This window comes from Pseudopipra pipra, chromosome 6 (genome assembly GCF_036250125.1).
Source record: "Pseudopipra pipra isolate bDixPip1 chromosome 6, bDixPip1.hap1, whole genome shotgun sequence".
In the NCBI taxonomy this organism is placed as follows: Eukaryota; Metazoa; Chordata; class Aves; order Passeriformes; family Pipridae; genus Pseudopipra; species Pseudopipra pipra.
Genome location: NC_087554.1, coordinates 19,790,515 through 19,812,710, shown reverse-complemented (window position 1 = coordinate 19,812,710; position 22,196 = coordinate 19,790,515). Strand labels below are relative to the sequence as shown.

The 22,196-nt window shown below is 40.0% G+C and overlaps 1 protein-coding gene across 11 annotated transcripts in view; it reads left to right on the top strand.

Moving 5' to 3' along the window:
• Positions 1–250: 250 nt before the first annotated feature.
• The window catches only part of CPT1A (carnitine palmitoyltransferase 1A), a 38,733-nt gene continuing 16,787 nt past the window's right edge, over positions 251–22,196 (top strand). The window contains exons 1-10 of one of the 11 annotated variants that reach the window (XM_064657727.1): positions 251–369; positions 12,298–12,376; positions 12,519–12,673; positions 13,641–13,780; positions 14,184–14,355; positions 17,483–17,584; positions 18,808–18,945; positions 19,816–19,893; positions 20,548–20,655; positions 21,687–21,774. In XM_064657727.1, the coding sequence (XP_064513797.1) occupies positions 12,533–12,673; positions 13,641–13,780; positions 14,184–14,355; positions 17,483–17,584; positions 18,808–18,945; positions 19,816–19,893; positions 20,548–20,655; positions 21,687–21,774 (967 nt within the window). In that variant the 5' untranslated portion in view covers positions 251–369; positions 12,298–12,376; positions 12,519–12,532. Of the gene's footprint in view, positions 370–498; positions 1,009–6,240; positions 6,883–11,750; positions 11,843–12,239; positions 12,386–12,518; positions 12,674–13,640; positions 13,781–14,183; positions 14,356–15,223; positions 15,273–17,482; positions 17,585–18,807; positions 18,946–19,815; positions 19,894–20,547; positions 20,656–21,686; positions 21,775–22,196 lie in introns of those variants that run through there. The other 10 variants (XM_064657733.1, XM_064657729.1, XM_064657731.1 and 7 more) reach the window with 10 other exon arrangements.

The window sequence follows — 22,196 nt, the reverse complement described above, 5'->3', positions numbered from 1 at the left end:
CGCCCCCGCTTATACGCCCCGGATCCTCTCCTCGCAATCCCTGGAGCTTCATTCCCGCGGGCGGTTGAGAAGCCATAGAGACCGTGGGACCCCGTCCCCGCTGCAACCCCAAGACCACCTCCCCCGCCCGGACTTCCCCCAGGTCTGGGAGGGCTTCCCTGTATCCCTGCCCCCGGCTTCCCGCCGACCGCTCAGCCCAACCCAGCCCAGCCCAGCGCTTCTCTCCGGCGGCACCTCCCTGCCCGCTCTCGCTCCGCCTCCGCGGGGCGTGCAGGGGCGCGGCCGCCGTCCCATCGCTGCCTCCCGAGCGGCCGCTCCCGGCCCGCCCGCCCAGCGCCGCTCCGCGCCCGTCCCCGCCGGGCTCTGCAGGTGAGCGGGACGGGGCCCGGCCGCCGCGCCGGGGCTGCGAGCACCGGGCTCGGGCGGTGTCAGGGAGCGGGGAGGGGGCGCGGCGGGCCCCGTCCCTCCCGTGTCCGGCTGATTCACCGCGGGCCGCCGCTCCCCTCCCCCTTCAGCCGGGGCGCGCCTTCCTTGGGGCTGAGGAAGGGCCACATTGGGGCCAGGCGGACGGGCTCGGTTGGTCCGGTTTCAGCCTAATTATTGTTTCTATTAGGTCGAGCACGAAGTTGTGTGGTGCCTGCGCCAGTGTGCCGGGTGCTGCTGTTAAGCGGGGCTTGTCCTTGCTGGAGAAAAAGGTGGAAACGCAGAGAAGGTGGTGGGCGCGGTGCCGAGGCGGGCGCTGGAGAGCCGTGGAAAGGCGCGGTGTCCTTGGCATCCTGCTCGCGATTTGCCCGTGGTTTGAGGGCTAGTGCCTTAGTGCCGCACATGAGGGAGGGGACTGGGACAAGGGAGCGGCGAGACACAGGTACACAGGTACGGGGAGACTCGCTAAATCTGCGCCGCCGTGTCAACAAAGGTGACACGGGTGACCCGCAGCTTCGTGGTTGTGGCCCGTAACCGGGAGGAGTTTCACGTCTGTAGAAGTGTGCACGCGGCGCAGCATCACTGGTGGGTTTTCAAGTGTGCGGAAGCGAAATAATTGTGTGTCTGTGTGTGTGTGTGTGTATGAGAGACTAGTCCATATTGCCCGTGCGATTCCAGCCTGTGAAACCTGTAAAAACTGCGTTCGAGCTTCGCACCGAAAACGTAATACTTTGCTCAAGGCATGACAGGTTTACTGTAGGAGGACGCTAATTAGACTTCTTGTAAAAGATCAAGATTTTTGCATCATTTCGGAATTCCCTTTTCTTGCTTCATCTTTGCACAGCTTCGGTCTTTTGCGCTATGTTCTCGGGTTTAAAATAGAAAACTCAACCTAAAATATTACTTCTGTTATAATCCAGTTATAACAGAGCTGTAGTAGTGTTAATGAAAGTGTAACAGGAAGTTCCTTTTTTGGAAAGAGAAAAGTGCAAAGTTAGGATCAAGACAAACATCTCATTCTTCCTCTTAACCTGGCAGATTGTCAGCACTTAGAGGGCAGTCTGCAGTCTAAGGGATGTTACAGTACAGAACGCTACTCATTTCCTTTTCACGTGTGTAGGAGTGTAGCACTGAAAATGGAGATGTAATGCCTTCGGTCTTCTTTCATTATGTTTTCCTGAGTGTCTGACGTGTTCAGTTTCCAGATCTGCAACCTCCTTTCTGCGTTTTCTGACCATTGCAAACGGATGTTAAATGAAACAATTCTTGTGGGCGTCAGAGGTAATTAGCAGGTTCTTTTTGTTGTTAGCATATCGATATAAACTAATAATTACCATTTTAAAATAGCACAGGTAGTATTGTAGGTAAGTACTGTGTGGATCTCTGTTAGTCTAGGAAATGTAGATTTACAGGATTACACAGGTATTGGGATCTGTCATAGCTGTGACTTAGCTTGAAAGTTGATCTGAGGACTCTTTAAAATTCTGAGGTGTTACAGCCCTGAATGAAGAGCTTTTCCCAGGAAGAAATCATTATTCCTGGCTCAACAAAACTGTAACCTCGAACAACTGAGGCTTTATAGTGCTGAGAAGCAGAATGGAAATTGTTCCGTTGCACAAGCTGAGTAACACCCTTTTTTGTTTCCCCTCCTAGCTGTGAGATGTACTCCGCTTCTTTCATTGCTCGCGGTGCTTTTCCCTGGGAACTTTTGTTTGGCTCTGGCAGCGCCTTCCCGGCGCGCGTGGAAAGGCCTGGAGCGGCCGGGGGCGCGCGGGCGGCCCGGGGCGGGGCTGCGGCGGCGCGACCTTTCACCCACTTCTCGGCAGCGGTCACGTGAGCGCGCCCGGAGCGGGGCGGGGCGGCGGGGGCGCGCCGGGGGCGGGAGCGCGCCCTGCGGCGCTGGGGAGGGATCCCGGATCCCCGCGTTGGGAATCCGGGGGGCCGGAGACGGAGCAGCACACGATCCCGAGCAGCTACACCCAAACGCCGACTCTGGAGCGATCGGCGGCTCGGTGCGCACTGGACAGGGAGGGTGTTTCTGCCATAGGCGGGATGTTGAATCCCGAGCCTCCTGTTGAAAATCTTGGGTAAAAATCGACTTGGATAAATGCTGGTATTAAAAAGACGAGGAAACAACCCTTCCCTCCCCCAAAACCTCAACCAAACAACCAAATTCCAAAACTGTGTATTTTTAATATTCCAAACCCATTGTCTTTGTCGTGCAGCATGCTGTATCATAGTCCCGAACTCCACATTTTCAGAAAAAGAAGATCCAGATGACTGAAGAGCATCCTTCTTTCTTCAAGTCTGGGTTAGCTTTAATATGAATGGCCAATTTAAATATTTTTGCAAAAGGTTTGGAACTGGTTCTTTGGTCTTTCAACCTTCTACAGGGTGAAAGACCTTATTCAAGTCTTTCAACCTGATACAGTAAAATGTCATTGAATTACTGTGAGAGCAGTTAATTCAGTTTGCTTTTGGTCACCCTACATTGTGGTCCATCTTCCAGGATCTCCTAAGTCCTAAAACTTGACATCTTGTATGTCTCGTAAAAGTCTTGCCATTCCAGAAATATTTGTTGTCATAGAGAATAATTCTTGTTTGCTGCATAGAAGCTCATTAAGTTCAAAGAGAGAGAGAGAAGGGATAAAACTTGTATAATCTAAATGCCTAAGTATGTCTTTTATAGCAGTTAAAAAGAAATACCCAGATCTAGAGCCTAGTGTTTGTGGGGTGGGGGAAGTTTCTACATGGTGTGATAACTGTGCAGTGTTTTAGCAGAGTATGCTTCTCTGTTACTCAGTAGGATTATTCTGGATTTATAGAAGGTCAGAGGATGTAGCTTGCTGGGGTGTGTACAATATAACATGTAGTGCAATAGATGCTAGAATGATGTAAGAGGCCTAGGAACAGTATGGTATGTCCTAGCCAGGACAGGGGAAAATCCCTAGAAATAATACAACAGTTATAAGTTTCTGTTTTGATGTGAAGAATGTTGGTGTTTTGTGTTTGTTGAGGGTTTTGGGGGGGGGGTTGTTTGTTTATTTGTTGAAGTGTATGTTTTGGAACCATCATTTACAGGAGCATGCTATTGGGAAAAGAGGTCATAAGATCCAGAAACTGTAGGGATTAATATTCCTTTGGGATAGCCTAGTAATTAACACATTGTTTGCTATAGCCAGTCTCCTCTACTTTGCCTGTCTTCAGTTTTATCAGGTGAGAAGGCAATTTACTAACTTTCTCCCAGAAGTGCTAGTGAAAAGTCTGTTCTGTGACCATCTCTCCAAGAAACCTTGATGGCATCTGTGTTGAGTCTAATGGGAGTTTAAAGCCAGCAGGCAAACACTTGTTTGGATGTCTAAAATGAAAGCTAAAACTAGCATTGAATTCTGGCCCCTGAGATACACTCACTTGTCACAGTAGCTAGCGGTCACAAGCTTGAGCCCTCAGAAATGACTGAGTGGGTAGGAGATGAACTTTGTCACCCCACAGTTCCTTACCATCTCAGACATCTTCAGTGTAAATGGTTTCATACAGTGTAATGAAAAATAGTGTTTGAGAACTGCTGTCTGTGACTATTTTCTCCACTGGCATCAATTTTTCTGAAATTATTCCAATCTGATCTATTCCCTCTGAGCAATTGAAAGCTGCGTGTGAATTAAAAGCTCAAACTGCTTTTCTGGACTTTCTACTTGAGAGCTACAGCTGACTGTTTGATGTTGCTGTGTAATATCTGTTAGGAGCTAGGAGCATTGGCATGAATCTGCCTCTCAATGTGTCCTACCTTCAAGATCCCAGCTGCAGTGAGCTTCTGGAACAGAAGATTTATGTGTGATAAATAGATCTCAAACTGGCTTTTAAGGAAGAGATCTGTTCATGTATGTTTATGTTTCATTCTTTGGTCTGTTTGTTATTCCCCTCCATCCACATATACCTGTTGCACCAGTTTACCACTTGGAAAGGGGATAAAGAAATGGGCCCTAGATTCCAAGGGAGATACCTGCAGAGGGTAATGAATATTCACCTGCAGGTGATTTTGGAGAACTGCTGAGGTCAGGACACAAACTGTCAGTGGGACAGCAAGTTGCTGCAGACTTCTTAGCTGTTCTGATTTCAGACTGTCTGCTGTGGGTGACTTTTGCTGTACCTGGGAAAATACATGTGTTCAGTTCTCCACCTTGTCTTGAACCACAGCATTTGTTCATTTTTTTAGATGTGGGAAATCCTTAGAGACATTTGCAATTCCAAGAGACCACAGCTGTCAGGTGTAGGTGAGGGTGGGAAGGATTGGAGCCAATGACGGGCAATAAGCAAATAGGAGAACTTGTCAAAACTAAAGTGGCATGAGAACACCTGTCAGTTTAACTTTGTTTTCATCAGATCAAGTGATAATTGATTGAATGCTATGCTAATTCAACTTTTAAAGGAGATGATTCTTTGGTTTCTGTTTTATTTCTATGCCGTGGTCATTAGGTTCACCTGAGAAGCCCTGTTAAGTGAATTTAATCCACATGACTAATTTTTGCATGGAAATTATTTGGCTTCACTCCTTAGATTTCTCATAATGATTTTGTGTCTGTAAAATATGATTAGTCATTGTAAGATAGCTGAGTTATTGGTAAGAATTGAGAGCAGCAAGTATCCGTGTTGTCTTATATGTTGAAGCCTGATTAGATATTATTGAAGGTTATTAGGTAAGGAAGCTATTTAGAAATAGAAATTCTCAAGTCAATAACTGTGTCTTGTTAATATTTCTAGTAAGTTCAAAAGTCAGCACCTCGTGGAATGTCACATGAGCTATGAATAAACTCTGCTCTTTCTGAGGCTTTGGTATCTCGATACCTTTTTGCAGAAGTGCAGTATACATAAAGGTGGCATTAGCTAATAAAATATCCAAGAAATAGATATGAGAGAGACTAGACAGTCTTTTTAGTCATATGTTTAAATGTTTGAGCTGCATATTTTATACTGTTTACTGAAGATTTTGTAGATCCAAACCTAAATTTCCTTTGGAGGTCATAAAACTCCAGACAAATTTGATGTTTTTTTAGTTTTCCATTAAACTGAATGCTTTTTCTTTAGCTTTAGTTTTAATTTTGTTCAGCTATGCATCAAAGGAGCACCAGGAGCACCAAAAGCATTTTTGGCATCCTTTTGGGATTCTCTGGTTAGCTGTCTTACTTGATCAAACCTCTTGCATTAGAGCAGAATTGTGGCATTTGTGTGAGTGACTGCCTCCCCTCCACTGTCTGACATATGAGTGGATGGCACCTTGAATTACTGAGTCAGCGCTGGATGCTGCTGTATAGCACATGCTTTAGTGCCTGAAACTATTGCATTTGTACCAAACTCCATGAAAACAGTTTACTGAAGTCATGTCAGTTTTATTACTGATAATACAGACACTTTTAATTTGATTGGGACAGTCAATGTTTTGTCTAGGTAGGGATATACATGTAACATTAAATTTCAACCTTATTTTTTATTAGGAGTTTGTACAGTTTCCCACCATATCACTGCAATGTATGTGGCATTTAAGGTCAGCTCCAAAAATCTACCTCCTGCCTTCAGACTAGCTATTGAATACTTGAATATTTGACTGCTACTACCAATGCGAATTTCAAAGTATGATGTTTATTTAAAGTAACTGAAGCACAGGATTTCTTGTTCAGTGCTCTGAGTTTATTTTTTAAAGCAAGTCTCTTACAAAAATTCCTATGTTAAATTTCATAAAGCATCTCTGCTATGTTAGAACTGCATAAAAAAGCAGGATTGATGGTTCAAGCCCTTAATCCTCTTAGTGGCTCTTCACTAAACTCTCTCCAGTAGTTTCATTTCTCTCATTGAGAAGCCCAGAACTGGACACAGTTCTCAAGATGGGGTGTCACCAGCACTGACTAGAAGGGAAGAGTCACCTGGTGGCAACAGTGCTCCTAATGCCCTCCGGGATTCTGTTACCTGCTTTTGCTTCAAGGGCACCTTTCTGGCTCACGTGCAGCTTGCTGCAGCTTCGCTTTCCAACCAGTCAGCCTCCAGCGTGTACTAATGTGTGGGTTACTCCTCCCCAGGTGCAGGACTTTGCACTTCTTGTTGAACTTAACAAGGTTTCAGCCTGCCTGTTTCTCCAGCCTGTCAAGGTCCATCTGGGTGGCAGTGAAAACCTTTGTTTTATCAGCCATTGCTCCCAGTTTCAGTACAGGGACTGGTAAATCCATTTGCAGTTTCTTCTTTTTTTTTTTTTTTTTTTTGCCATCTTCAAACTTTTCAACATATTTGACAGCTGCTGCTTTTGCATCGAACATCTAAAAGGCTGTCAGATTGAGAGACTTCAGAACCTCTGCAGAATTCAGACAGGTGAAGACACACTTGTTGAAGGTTACAAAGCCAACTCCATTTACAAAATATTTTGGAAGATTCTAACCCTTTACATTTGTGTAATAAGAGACCCTGCTGCGTGTTGTAAGTATTTGATATTTTGTTTTGGAGAACCTTGTTTGCATGAGTGTTTTTCAACAAAAGCAAAAATAAGCAACCTTGATTATCCACTGTGCAAATCCATAGTGGATTTGCATCCACTTCTGGGGTGGCTGTGTAGGTTGGTGTTGCCATTTAACTGTAGCTGGTGGCAAAGTGTGGAAGTAAACTAACATGCTAGCAAGTTACTTGAGGATGTTGGCACTGTCGTTGTTGTGCTTCACTGCATATCATTTCATTGCTAGCACATTACACAGGCAAAGTCAGCTACTATAGGGTAGTCTGAATTATTTTGTATTGCTGGTACGGAAGTCTTGGACTGATATAACCATCAATAATTGAAATCTGAAAAGAAATTCAGAGTAATGCATGAGGAGATTGGATAGACATCCCAGTGTTTGGAATTCTCTTTTTATTTAGTATCTGATATGAAATCAACAGATTTGAGCATAAGCAGTTATTTACTGATTTGTATAGAACAAAACACGTTTGTATTTTTGGTTTTTTTTAGGAGAGTAGAAAATACAGATTTCCATAATGATAGCTTACACAGCTGAGAGAAAATATTTGGTCACTGTCTCAGCACAAACACAGCGCAGATGTCTTACTGTTTTAGTACTGGCTCTGATTTCACTAAGTCTGTCCTCAGACTCTTGGAATTCAGTGATCTATCCTAAAGTGTCAAATTATTTTGTCAAATAAACATACAAAATAAACTTTTTGAGTGTCTGTTTTCTACCAAAAGCTGTAGCAAGCTCACCTTCTGAAGGGAGATCTTATCTGTGGGCAGTAAAATACTGGATAAAACTTCAACGTTTTCAATTTTTAAACAGGTTTCAGAGTTGAAGTGTTTTACGAGAACTTGTGAGAACTCCAGAATTATTTTCCAGTTCTCTGTGGCTGCTTTTAGCATTCAAACAGTAACTCTTACTGCTTTGCATGTTAATAGAAATAGATTCCCTCCCTGCCCTGCTTTTCTCTTTGAAATAAACTGTTTTGGGGTCAGACCAAGAGTTTGGGGTACTTGCTAAACTAAGAAGGTTTTCCAAGACCTTCTTAGTTTAAGGTGTCTAGCTTTAAATGGAAATTTTAATACAGTTTTTAAGTATGTTTGCTAATAAAAATTGGGTTTAATGTACTTTCATCTGATATTTCTCTCCACTTCCCATCTTGAAAGCTTCCTTAAGCAATGTAACTTTAAATGATTTAGTATCATATTTCTCAGCAGTCTCTATTTCTTTTTGAAACCTGAGTGCTAAGCTAAATTTTGAAGTTTTGACTTTATTTTTATGAATGAACGAAAAATTCTTCAGGGGCAGGCTTCTGTTATGGTTTGGTTGTTTACTTCTAAGCTTGCCTCGTAGGAACTTGGCAGGAGTCAGAAGGCAGAGTCCATGTGATAAGATGCTTCTCATTGCTTTATTGGTGATACCTTGCACCTCCATGAAGTTATGAGGACTTCCAGGTAATTGGGAATTCAGAACTGCCATTATACAGGTAATTCTGAATTCAGAGCTGCCATCATACATGTACTGCTGCAAGTCTACCCACCATCTATGAACGCAGTGGTTTGAGTGCCAAAGGCGTCTGTTTGAGAGCTCTGGCAGTATGAAACCTGTGTGTGGTGGTATGTAGCAGAGTACTCAGAGAAACTGTATGCAGCAGCCATTGCTTTTTGAAGAAGACTGTCAGTCCTTGGTTGTCAGAGTAGAATAATTGGAGACAATTGTTTTGTGAACTTGGTTTGGTCACTGGCAGTTGTATGCCCTGCATATAAAAGGTAATCTATAAATAGATGTTAAAAATCTGTGAGGACAGGGTCAAACTAAATTGCCGAGGTAACTTGCGAGTGAGAGTCATAGAATTAAGTCTCTCATCAAGGTTTTAGCTATTCTGGATCACATGAGTAAGACTTCTCTCCAGTTTTCCTCCCTGTTAACTTACTTCCTTTCCAGGAAAAGGAGTTATAGATGTGAAAACTACATTTAAATAATATGTGTCTTTCCATTGGATGTTTGAACTTCTGACATGGGGAAACAGCAGGGTTCTCTCTGTTCCAGAGGAAGAGGAAATGGGGGGGAAAAGTGGATTGCATGAGGCAAGCAATGTATGGGAAGCAAGTGTTTAGGATGAATTCTGTGATAAGAGGTGACATCCCCTTAAAGCAGAGGAGTTGCTTTTTATGAAGTATAGGTGGTGACTTAACTCTTTTTTAGCCCTATTATTTTATCCATATAAAGCTTATGAAATCTACAGAAACACAAGAAGATTCATACTCAGTAGCATTTCCAAAAGTAACCACTTCAGAAATTAATACCTAGTTTTGTGCAGTGTAGCATAATACATTTAACTGCTGTATCGTGGCTTGGTGTGTTTTAAAACGCGCATGGTAATTCTTTCACTGTCTTTTAGACATTGTGTTCTGTATTGTGTGATTCAGAGAGACATTACCAACCAGGAGTAACTTCTTGCATGCCTGACTTAAATGGGGCACATGGGGCCTCTCTTAGCTTCAGATTTCCCAGAGTTGAGGCTGTTATCTCCTTCTGTGACTGTAGGAACACGTAAGCCCTAACACAGTTCAGTGTCATAATGTCCTGAAGTCATAAGGTCTGTCAGTTAAACGTCAGGCTTTGTAGTATAAATGTCCTGAAACTGCAAAAACAGCAGCCTGAGGATGCTTTATGCATAGGAGGTGTAGCAGCATAGTTTTTTCAGACCATCACGACTTAGGCTTTCTAGTGTGCTTTGTGTTTTCTTGACTTAAAAGTGACATCCGACATAGCAGTACTTGCTTACAACAATGGAAAAAAAACTGTGCTAAGTTTTGTTTGGCTTAAGCAGAGGTATGAAAAAGGAAGAGGAGAAACATCTGCAGATGTTACAGCATGTTTGAATTGAAGTAAAACCAGATAAGAGCAAGGAACAGGCAGCTTTCTTCTTTAAATAAACAGGAAAAAAACCCCAAACGATCAATAAACCAAATTTTAAGGGGCAAGTGTGTGGTTTTTGAAGATATATTAATATTACTGGAGGACACTGAAAGGAATGAAAATAACCATTTCAGATTACTTTTAGAAATAATTGTGCTGGATTTTTTTTTTTCCTCTTTGAGTAAGACTTGGCCAAACTGCTAAGAAAGTCAAAAGCTGTTGTTTAGGGCTCTCTGCTGGGAACGAGGTCAATTAGTGTACGCCGTACAGAAATACGTTGCAGATTAAAATGCCTGAAGTTAGAAGAAGCCATTGTTTCAGTGTGTGCTAGCTGATTGATGTGGGTGCTGCCTTAGGAACAGTGGCAAGTCAAGTTTAAAAGTCTAAGGCATGCGCCTCCGGCCTGTGCCCTTTTACCTACTTTCCTTGCAAGCACGTGGCAGTGGAGGAATGCAGCAGAGGGGAAGTGTACAGCGGCTTATGATTAAACTCGCCTTGAAGGAGGAAAACAAGTGTTCAGAGAAAGAGACTTCAGGAAGCCTTTGGTATTCAGCCATCGTAATTCAGGACGCTCTTAAAGGCTTATGGTTTTCTTAAGTAAAGAAAAGGAATATGAAAAGAAACAGGCCGTTTTATTGTTTCACATCCTAAGGTCAAGCAGTACAGTCCTAGAGCTGGACTGTATTTGTTTACTGGATTCGGGATTAATTCTTGCTGGATTGATATTTTTTCATTTGGGAATGAGGAATATTTTCCTTACTGAAGCATGTTTAATTTTATGAGCATGCTAAATTTTAATTCATTAAAATGTTAGGTTAATTGTTCACAATTAATGCTATTTATAGTATTTTTATGTCTTCAACAGTAAAAAACCATGTGCCTAAAAATGAGAGTTCCTGAAATTCTTTCCTTTCAGAAACAGAGAGGAGATTAATTACAAATTTCCAAGCCGAAAAGTCAGAGGGGAGGTGAAGGGTAAGAAAACTAGTAGATCTGGTACTTAAGACACTGACATTCTAAAATACAAAATTCCATGAGTGAACTGCAGAACCTGTTGGCCCTTCTTGAGACAAATCCAGGTGCCTGATTCTCTGTATGTGGATATGGTTGGGGTCTTTTGTTTGTGTTTGTTGGGGTTTTTTTGATCCTAGTCTTAATAGTACTGCTAAACATATGGTAAATTCTTAACTTTGAATACTTTCCCCTTTCGCAATCCCTGTTGAGCCCAGGTTATACCGTGTATTACTGCTGCCTGTCTCTGTTTTATTGCTCTGTTGCAGTTTTGGTCTCAACGTCAGCTGGTGCTGAACAATTTAAATGAATGAATGGACAGCTGACTTTGACTTCCTCATACAGCAGGGCCCATATAAGTAGTTGTTAGTGACTGAGTCATTAAGTACTACAAATTGCAGTTGTTACTAGGGCATACAGGGCTTGTTTTAAAGCTTTCTAAACCGGTCTTCAAAGCTGATTTGAGTTCTTTGTTTCCTAATCAGATGCTGTATGCACATAGATCAAATTACATACTATCTGTAGGATACTATGAGCTTTAGCTACCCCTCTGGAAACAGAGAAGCCTGATTCCCTCAGAACACAGCTTCTGACTTGAGCAGTGGCTGATGGATTTGGGAGATCTGTGAATTACCATCAGCCACTGTAGCAGTAGTTGTATTGCAGAGGTGGATCATTGCAGGCTGGTCTACAGATAGGCACTTTAAATATTGCAGTCCCTGCCTGTTGGTCAGCAGCCTTACTAGATGATGTGTAGCAGCACTTACTTTGTTCATATTTACCTAGTACTCCTTCTCTTTTATTTATTATGCATTTGTTTCCTAAGCCTACTGTTACTGCTGCATTCCAAGTCTTTATGTTCCCTAGTTGTCTACTCATACACTTTTGCACCCGTTCTTTGTGTTTTAGAGGACTTTGACATAGTAGAAAATTTACAGACTAGAGGAGCAGCACTGCAGTCATAGTAAACTGCTTTTGAAGTGTCCAGCTAAACTGCACTGGTTAGTCCTCACATACCATTCAATAGAGGATGACAGTCTATCAGAATTTCCTCTACTCTGCATAATTTTGATTTTTGCAGTTATGTGCCAGTCAGAGCTCAGAGCCATAGGAACTATATAGTGTCTTATTGGTGTGAGTAATCAGCTTGAAATTAAGATATGAAAAAAAATTCAGTGAAAGATATGGCCAGAAGCAGCTCTGATTTGCTAGCTGAGGCGAAAACTTTATATCTTTTGTTTCAAAAGGATGAAAAAAACCCATTTGCTGAATCGCCTTTATCATTAAGAGGGAGATGCTCTGTAGCTGTGATACGCTTTTTCCAAATATTATGGCTTTTTCTGCTCTGCTCTGATATTTTTATTTTTTTTTTGTATTGTGTATATGCTCAATATTCAGCTTGCTGCGGTGCTGCCAAAATGCTGGAGTTACAGGAGTGTTTTGCTTCCATTTTCAGCTGTGGTGGATAGAAGAGGTACCTTAATTAACAAACCGGACAGTCAGACCGAAGTGCAAGCATAGTCTGTAAGGAAGAGGCAAGTACTGTATGTAAATTTTTCCTACTTGGAAATCTTCCCCAAAATTACGGTGTAGAATATGTCTTTCTAGAAATGGGCTAGCTTCTAGTTCTGTTGAATGAGAAGGAAGTATTTATTTTTTAACTTTGTTTTTTGGCAGAACTCCCTGTGAAAATGGCGGAAGCTCATCAGGCAGTAGCTTTTCAATTTACAGTAACTCCAGATGGGATTGACCTGCGAATGAGCCATGAGGCACTCAAACAAATTTACCTATCTGGTGTCTATTCATGGAAGAAAAAGTTCATCAGATTCAAGGTATGCCAAATTAGTCAAATCCACTAAACCTGAGGGTTATTTAATGCTTTATAGATTTACTGGAGTTTTGTTAGGCAAAACTTTTTTTTTTCCTTTATGGCAAATGAAGTTCCTCATTGTGAAAGACTTGTGTAGGTTTTAGTTAATACAAGGGATACTGAAGAAAATAGCACTGAGTAATGCTGTAAAGACTGAAAGAGTACATGTTTTTGATGTATTCTGTGGAAGCAAGATGAAACATGTAGGAATTAATAATAGCTTTAATTGACTTCATTCTCTTTGTAATGCATCACGTAATTATATATTCTTTTAGCTTAAGTCAAATATACAACTAGTGATTTTTAATGTCATATCTCTTAGAGGTACAAGACTACACTCTTTATTTTGGCAAAGAATGTATAAAATCAAATTTGCAAATTAAGGAGAAGGTTTGCTATTTTCAAAAAGTTGCCTGAGCATCTGTCTTGTACAACTTATGCTATGTAGTATTGTTTCCAATGAGGTATTTGATATAAATCCTTGTGAACTTACTGTTTTGTTCATGAGATTATAAATGCTACTAACAAAACAGATACTTATCAATCTACATAAGCTACAGGCTATCTTCAAAATCTCTTTCAAAAACATAAGCATATTAACAACAGTCTTATTACAATTTTCATATAAAGCTAGCTATGAGGAGGACCATTGAAATTATAAAAAAAAAAAAATCTTGATTCTGATTCTCAGTGTCTTGTTCGGTAAGAGAACTTAAAAGTTCCTTTAATTCTTGATATTAATGGGACAATTTTCTGTAGTAGTCAAACTTAACTAAATCCATTCCCTACTCCTGAGATCAGCGTATGTAAGAAAACGTTGGATAAGCTTAACTACTTGTTTAAAACTAAATGACTTAAATATCTTTTCATGGTAATATGAAGTCAACCACTTTGGTATGAAAAAATTATGTGAAGGCTTTTCTTTCCAGAATGGAATTATCACCGGCGTTTATCCTGCTAGCCCATCTAGCTGGCTTATTGTAGTTGTGGGTGTGATGTCAACAATGTATGCCAAAATTGATCCTTCCTTAGGAATTATAGCTAAAATCAACAAAACACTTGATACAACGTAAGTAGACAGAAAAGTTACTTTCCTCTAAAGAGAAATCGGTTTTATTTGCAGATACTGTTAAAGCTATTCCTGTTTAAAATGTATCAGTTTTGGGATCTATGGTTGTGAGAGGGTAAGCCAAATAAACAGATGTATGAGGGTATGAAATAGGTAGGTTGTTATACCAGTATTACTGCATTGTTTTCTGAGTATTTGGGAAGCACATTTGGCAACTTTTGTGGCCTTTGATCTTGATGCATGAAAAGGTGTTTGGAAAGAAGCTTATGAAAAAGGGGTAAGCAGGCATGAAGCTTGTGCAATGCCTGCCTGTAGTACCATTAAACTTAGGTTTGCCATATCAGCTTCTCTTTGGAACTTAAACAGACATTAACTGGCATGTGCTGGCTTTTGTTTTAAATAGTGGCTACATGTCAAACCAAACACAGAACATCGTGAGTGGAGTGCTTTTTGGCACTGGGCTTTGGGTTGCCCTTATTGTCACAATGCGCTACTCTCTGAAAATGCTGCTTTCCTATCATGGTTGGATGTTCTCTGAACATGGCAAGCTTACTACAGGCACCAAGTGTTGGATGGTAAGGATATGTTGTCTTCCTGTTTCATCTTAACTTCTGTCTTATTGGTATTCAAAGCCCTAGAAAAAAATCTTGTATTTTTTTCTCTACTTCTGTTTTCTGTGTCATGGGACAGGAGGCTGTTAGGCAGCTATTTCTACTAGTTACTGTCACCCTTCTAGTGCTGTAATTAAACTGTTTTTTCTGGCCTTATAGAAGGAAGAGTAAACACTTCAAGAATACTTCTAAATTTGCCAATGCCTTGGGACCGTGTGACTGAAATACCTACTTTTTCTCTGTGTGCAAGAATTTGGCCTGCAGCACCAAAGAATCTTGTCTTCACAGAAAGTGCTACCCCAATTCTTCGTTGAAATGTTAGGATTTCTGGTCATCCATTATAAAATTATTCTTATGCTTGAAGAAAATAATATTGAGTGTCCTTTCAATTGATTTACTGGTATGCCTCCAAAACAAGTTAGAGAAGAAGCATAAGGTGGAGGTGGCTTGTTATGCAGTTTTCATATAGGGGTAAGATGAGAGTGCTGTATCTCCTGTGGATTATTGTGGTGCTTTGGAAAAGGATTCTTAAAGGATATGATAGGAAATGTAGATATAGGTGCTGCAAGAGATGAAGTGGGGTTTTGCTGCTTGGTCTAAGTTGTTTCAACTCACTTTTGGCAGTATCGTTGTAGAAATAACTGAGGTACCATACTATGATAAAATCAGTCTCTGCAGCCTCAAAAATTAACTGGTGTACGTTAACCGAGGCACGTGTCATGATTTACTATGAAATATGTTCAAGGACAGGTATCCAGAATGGTACACTAAAATAGAATTTAATGTTTGTCTGTTACAAATGAAATTTCTAATTGATGGTTTCTCCTGGAAGCGGTATCAGCCTCGTGACTTGAATTTGTACAGTCCAGAGGCTCTGAATGGTAAGGTTTTCTGTCAGTTGCTTGAAGCTCTAGCTGCCTTGGTTTTCAGCATGTCCTACCAGATATTTTTAAAGCTCTTAATATTGCCTTATTGAACTTAAAAGAGTATGAACTGTAATGCTACTTACCATGCTTTGTTGCATATCATATTTATAAATTTCTCCTATCATGTATGTTGCATATGTATTTTGTTGTGTATTATATATGTTTTAAGAATACAGAATGCTAAAGGTGTATGCTCAGCACTCATCTATACTTACTATGAAAATTTATTTTAAGATCTTATTCTCTCTTTAACTAGACCAAACAAAAGAGAAGACTGATCTTGCTAGTTAAACAGCTCCAACTACCTTAGCTTTCCATATTTTTATAATAATTTTTATAATACGGTTTTCTGTTCAAATAGTTATGCCAGTCAAAAACCTGAGCTCTGATTTCAGTCACAGTACAACATGATTTTTCAGACTGGCTGGAAGTCTGGTGACACTTTTAATGAACATATTTCATCTTCTAAAGTCAAATTTCCTGTACCAGTGGTAAGGGGGAAATGCAATTATTAGTTGCGGTTTTAAAAAATTAAATAAATTATTTTAATTAGTTAAAAAATAGTAATCATCTGTGAACAGATGCAACATATGCTAGAATGACATTGTTTGCTGTGTTTGTGTATGAAATCAGATGTAATGAAGTGTGTGTGTCTGTCAGATCACTTTAATGGTCTCAAACTTTATGAATTTTCTGCTACAAGTTTGCTTAAGAGGTAAATACCATGAAATCTGTTTGCTGAATTTTGTCAGTTGAGCAGGTATTCTCTGTCTGAAGGTAACTTCAGCCTTTTCTGGCTTAAGAGTTCTGGAATAAAATTGTCTCCAAGTATGGAATTAGATTTTCATATGGAAAGCTGAGCTTTTTCTTTCCCACCTGGTTTCAGATTTATCTTGTCATGAAGCACAAACAGATTTTATTGGGCCGATCACTGTGGTGCATCTATGTACATCTGATGGCTCTGATACAGATCCATTTGCAGGGAGGTCTTTCTTGCTGGTAATACTCTGCAATTCTTAAGAGTTTTGTGCTTCTTGAAATAACCTCCTCTAGAAGTGCTGATCAAGGAAATTGAGAGGGAGGAAACACTCTACATTTTAACTAATAGTTTTGTCAGTTGAACAGGAGACAGAAGGGAGAAGTTTTCGGAATTTAGTGGTGAAATTACGTCCTCTGTTTTCTTCTGTCTTTAGTCTGTTGGCTCATATACAATATATGGCGTAATATATTGGACCAAGATTTAAAGGTTCCACTGGATTGTTGGAATAATGCTTAACCTCACTTTCATGCTGAAATAGGGTGACACTGTCAAAATCCTTTCATGTGTAACCTAGAACTTGCATGGTTTAGACTTTCGATCTACTGTGTGCTGCAGCTGAAAAGTAGTTGTAGACAGAAATGCTGCTTCTGTTTTCAGTCTCCTGTGGAACACAAGAGGTGCTGTAATATCTGAAGCTAAGTCATCTCTGGCTTTTTTGTTTTGGGTTGTAACACAAGCACTGAGTATAACGCTGGCATGCTTGCACAATTTTATATGTTCAAATCATGTAGTAGACTAGCAGAGATATACTTATGCTTGAATTAATTCCCTGTGATATCAATCCTATTGTTGATGTTGAGCTATAACTTTGGAAAACATTAAACCACGATACCAAAGCATAATTAGTATTTTTGAAGCTGGCTATAGTTACCTAGAAACCTTGACTGACAGTCTTGATTCCTGTTTTGAAGTGCAGTACAGGTATTTTTGTAGTATCTACTATGTAGTATAGTAAAAGATCAACTGGTAGACTTGTTTTTTTAATCTTTACAGAGGGGAATATATGAAGAAAAGAAGTGCTAAGTAACTGTCTTTATTTTCTACTGAGATCAAGATGTGCCATACATAAAACAGCATTATTGTCTAATGACAAGAAAATTGACTGGAAAGTCAGAAATTACTATAACCGTCTCTGTCTTCCACTGACATATTGTTTAACCTTTAGGGAGTTAGTTTCTGTCAATGCCTTTTTTATTTGTGAAACAGTGATAAATATGCTAGTCTCCTAAATTTAGTACAATATAATTTACCACTGAAAAGAACTGAGTTACATTACACTTTTACTCTGTAATTTTTCTTTTGCTGCACCTAATAATTTGTGGTGTTTATTTTTGCTTTTCTTCAGGCCCTTGTAAAACTGTTCTCAGGACGTAAACCCATGTTATACAGTTTCCAGACATCTTTACCACGATTGCCAGTTCCAGCTGTTAAAGACACAGTCAATAGGGTGTGTACATTCACTGATTTATTTTATTCAGTAACATTGAATCCATATTTCATTCATTCATGGCTGGGCTTCGCGAACGAAGATTTGGGAAGGCTCTATCCACGTTTGTTACAGGCATGCTGGTGACTTATGAGGCCAATATGAGATAGACATATCCGATTGCAAAGGGCACAGCAGAAAGACTCCTTAGGTGGTGTATTCAGCAGGATACGATTCTTTGTGTTGTCTTTTCTCCTCAAGAGTGATCCTGCGTGTGTTCTCAAAGGAAACAGTAGCGTTATAGATGGTGTGTCTCCAGGCCTCCCGATTGGAGGCCAGAGTAGACCAGTTAAGATGATCAATGTGGCCAAGGCTGAGATGTTGTTTCAGGGAGTCCTTGTATCTTTTCTTCGGAGCTCCTCTCTTGCGGCAGCCAGAGGCAAGTTCACCATAAAGCAAGATCTTAGGGAGGCGGTGATCCTTCATCCTGGTGACGTGCCCTGCCCAGCGCAGCTGCGTTCTCAGCAACATGGCCTCAATGCTAGTGACTCTGCTTGTTCTAAAACAGATGGATTGGTCACATAATCTGACCAGTGGATGTTTAGGAGAATCCATATTTAGATGGGGGAGTTTGCCATGTCTTATAGAAGTATTGCATGGCAGTATTAATATTGTGTGATGGATTCAAACTTCTGCATAGAAATTAAAATAAAGGCTGTGACAAACCACTGAAACTGGTGACAGTTTGAAGCCAGTGTAATTCATATTGGATGGCACGAAGTCAGTTGTTGTAAGACTGTGCCACAAAGTGTGATTTCCAGGGTTTTGGAGCATACCACTTTTATTGTCTTCCACAGGTTGAAAAGGTAAATGTGTGTGTTCTGGCACACAGCCTTACAGCAAAGTGTGTAAGTATGACAGTATGTCACAGAAACTGAAGGTTTCATTTTTAGAGATGAAAAAAAATTTGTCTGTATATCTTCCCCTCCTGAGTGGAAAATCTTTAGAAAACTAACCTCTTCCACTTGTGGTTTGCTGACAAATGTCTGGAAAAGTATCTTATTTTTTGAAGTTTGCCGCAGACGTTTAGAAGAGCATACACTCTTATTTTAGAAATGTAGTATTTGCAGCCTCATGGGTTGAGACTGGATAATGTTTATTTGCTGTTAAAATGCTTTAGTAGGAATGGTGAGAAGCTACTTATTTGTTACTGTACTGATGCTGATTCTTTTCCTGTATTCTAGTATCTGGAATCAGTTCGGCCACTAATGGATGATGAAAAGTTCAGAAGAATGGAGGGTCTGGCCAAAGACTTTGCATTTAATTTGGGACCAAGGCTTCAGTGGTATTTGAAGCTAAAATCCTGGTGGGCCACCAATTATGTGAGTGTATAAATAGAAGGCTCAATTGTTCAAATGACATTATTTGTTCCCTGTTGCCCTTTTTGGCTTAAGCTTCATTATTTCTTAAATGCAAAAGAAGGAAATTGAAACTGCCTAATATTTTTGTAAAGTATGTGTGAGACCACCTGATTTTGCACGTAAATTTGTGTGATTTGGTAAACAGTGTGGTGAATGGAACTTGAAAAAACGAATCCTTATTTTGTGTTTGTTATTCTGGAGCAGGTGATTCAGCTTTTGCTGTTAGGATTGCTTTTCGGGTCTGTTTATTTACTTGTTGACCTTGATAACTCAACAATGGGTCTGGCTACCCAGATAGTTTAGAAGAGTCATTTAGGCCAATTTTATAATACAGAGCAGCTGAATCATATAGAAGAAAAATAAAGAATTGTAATAATATTGTTGTTGCTCTGTTCTTTCTTTTTTCTTTTTTTTCTTACCAAAAAGAAGACCCAAACCCCAGAATCACAGTGAGAACTGTAACATAATTCCTTTGTGATATATTATGAAGCATATATCTGTACCCAGTAGCCTAAGCTGTCCTGGCAAAGGCTGCAAAGCATTCAGGAGATCTGAATCATTTTCAAATATTATCTTGAGATCATGACTTCTTTGGAACCTTATCAGAGAGCTACAGCTGAATTTAACTCAATTCTTTCACTGCTTTTTTTGCTGTTTTCCCTGAAGTTTGACAAATTTGGGGGGGTTTTGTTGTCTTTTTTTAAGTAGGGAGGCAAATTAGAAGTTTCCTTCCTGCTTCTGTTCAGAATGTTGTCTTGTGGAGCCATTAACCTAAAAACAAACTGTGGAAATTATGAGATTTTACTGCTTTTGTTTTCCTTCCTCCTTCAGGTTAGTGATTGGTGGGAAGAATATATCTACCTTAGAGGACGTGGACCAATTATGGTTAATAGTAACTATTTTGCAATGGTAGGTAAATACTTATAAACACCTTATGTGTCAGGCACTAACATTTCTACCAGGTGTCTTACTTTGTGATATCCTTCTGCTTAGAAATCCATTGCCATTTAGTACGCAACATTCATTTTCCTTTCTTTAATACAGTCTGCAGCCAATGCCTTCACGAACATTCAGGTACCTTGAGTACTTGAAGTACTTTAAGTACATCTGTCTTAATAACAAACCTAGCACATCTGCCACTTTGGCAAACTCATACAGTAATTACTTACATGGTTTTGTGCTTATTGCAGCAAGCACTCTTTCAAAAGCTCCATGGGTAACACAATTCAAAGGAGATGTGTGCTCATACATGCAAATGTCTGTAAAGGAAGTGAAAAAACATGGTCTTGGATCAAGTTTTACGTAGCATTGTCTTTTCTGCTGGAATGATTAACATCTGTCATGTATCTTTTAATACCGATGCTGTTTACGAAGATAATGGCTGCTGAACAAATTCAATTTTCAAGTCATCAACTCGCTGCATTAGTGCATTCCATATCTTTTAAAGCCTTATATGTATTTTCCAGAATAAACTTTTAAGAATGTGGATGAAAAGTACTGTCAGTGGTGTTTTTCAAATAAAGTCAGGTAATCATTAACTTATGATTCTTATCTACTTCACAGGACTTCCTTTCTTTACGTCCCACAACCCTGCAGGCAGCTAGAGCTGGTAATGTTATCCATGCCATCCTGCTCTATCGGAAAAAACTGGACAGACAAGAACTCAAGCCAGTATGTATATCAGTTTAAATGGCTTTTGATCTCTTTCCAATGACAAGTTGATCACTGTTCAGAATGGGAGAGGAGAGGAATTCTTATTGTTAGAACTATATGTAAGACGTAACTAATTTTTGTGGTCCCATGTCATCTTTGTTATCTCTTCAATTACACGCAGGCACAAAATAGCAACTATCAAAAATACAGGATTCTGTCATGCCGAGTAATTGCAGTATTTGAAGTTAGCATCGTCATTACCCAAAAGACAAATAGAGACTTGTATTTGCCTATGTCAAATATTCTGTATAACTGATATTATTGGTATGTGTTAAGCCTGTAATGGTACTTTTGAGTCACTGAAGGATGAAAAGTCTGTGGTACCATGTGGTGTGAGCACATGAGCTTTTGGGACAAAGGACTGGAGGCCTCTTGATGCCAAGAGTGGGCCAGTGGGAGTTTAAGCATAGATGGTGATAAAATCCTGTGTTGCACTAATTTCTAGGTAGCAAAGATAGGCAAGGTAAATCCCATCCTGAGTTTCTATTATGTCCAGTGGCTGTGTATTGTAGTGAACAAGTGCTGTGGAAACAATTAAGTAGTTTTGTTCAAGGTCATGGCAAGGATGTGATTAGTTGTATGTAACTACAAATCTGAGAAATGTGAACTTTTGTTCCTACACAGCTATAAATAGTTTTAAAATAAGAAATTAAGGGTAATAATGCTGCATGTGTAAATTTTGCATCCAGACCAGCCATTGAGAGGTTTTTTGGATTTCAGATGCTAGCTAGCTTCAGTCATCCCTCCTGAAGAGCGAACTTTTGGTAGGAAGGAAAAGAAATAATGCTACTGGAATGTCCTTGGAATCTTCCACGTGTAGTTCAAGGAAAGAGAATGAACAGGGAGAAAAAAAACAAAACTGAGTTGATGTATTATAAATCTTATTATTCTGCAGCCTGTCTTTAGTCAGATCCTTGTTATTTTCTTTGCTTTTTTAATTTTCTAATTGTATATGCAAAATTACATTTTAATATACATTTGTGTCACAGATTCTTCTGATGGGATCTACTGTTCCACTTTGTTCAGCTCAGTGGGAAAGGATGTTTAATACTTCCCGTATCCCAGGAGAGGAATCAGGTAAGCAAGGCCAGCCAAGGAAAATAAATGCTGTAATGGAATTCAGGGTTTGGGGTCTTTTCTGCCAAAATCCCATTTTTCCACATAAGGATCTGACTGACACAAGTATACATCAAATACTGTATTCCAAGAATCAGGAAGTAATGAATTGCTGCAGAGTGCATAGATGTTTTTCCTATGTTACTCGCTCTTATGTTTCAAACTGCCTTTGAGCATGTTGTTCCCACTCAACTACAGAATTCAAAATAGAGTTTCTAAACAGACACAGGGATGTGCCTATTCTTTGTCCCACATTTGCTGTACTGTATGAAATTGGATAAAGGGGAAAAGTGGCATTGGGTAGTGGATAAAGCAGCAGGTGCATGTGTTGGATAATACTTTGCTCTCAGTTCTGCTGCTGCCCTTTGCTAGTTTATTGAGGA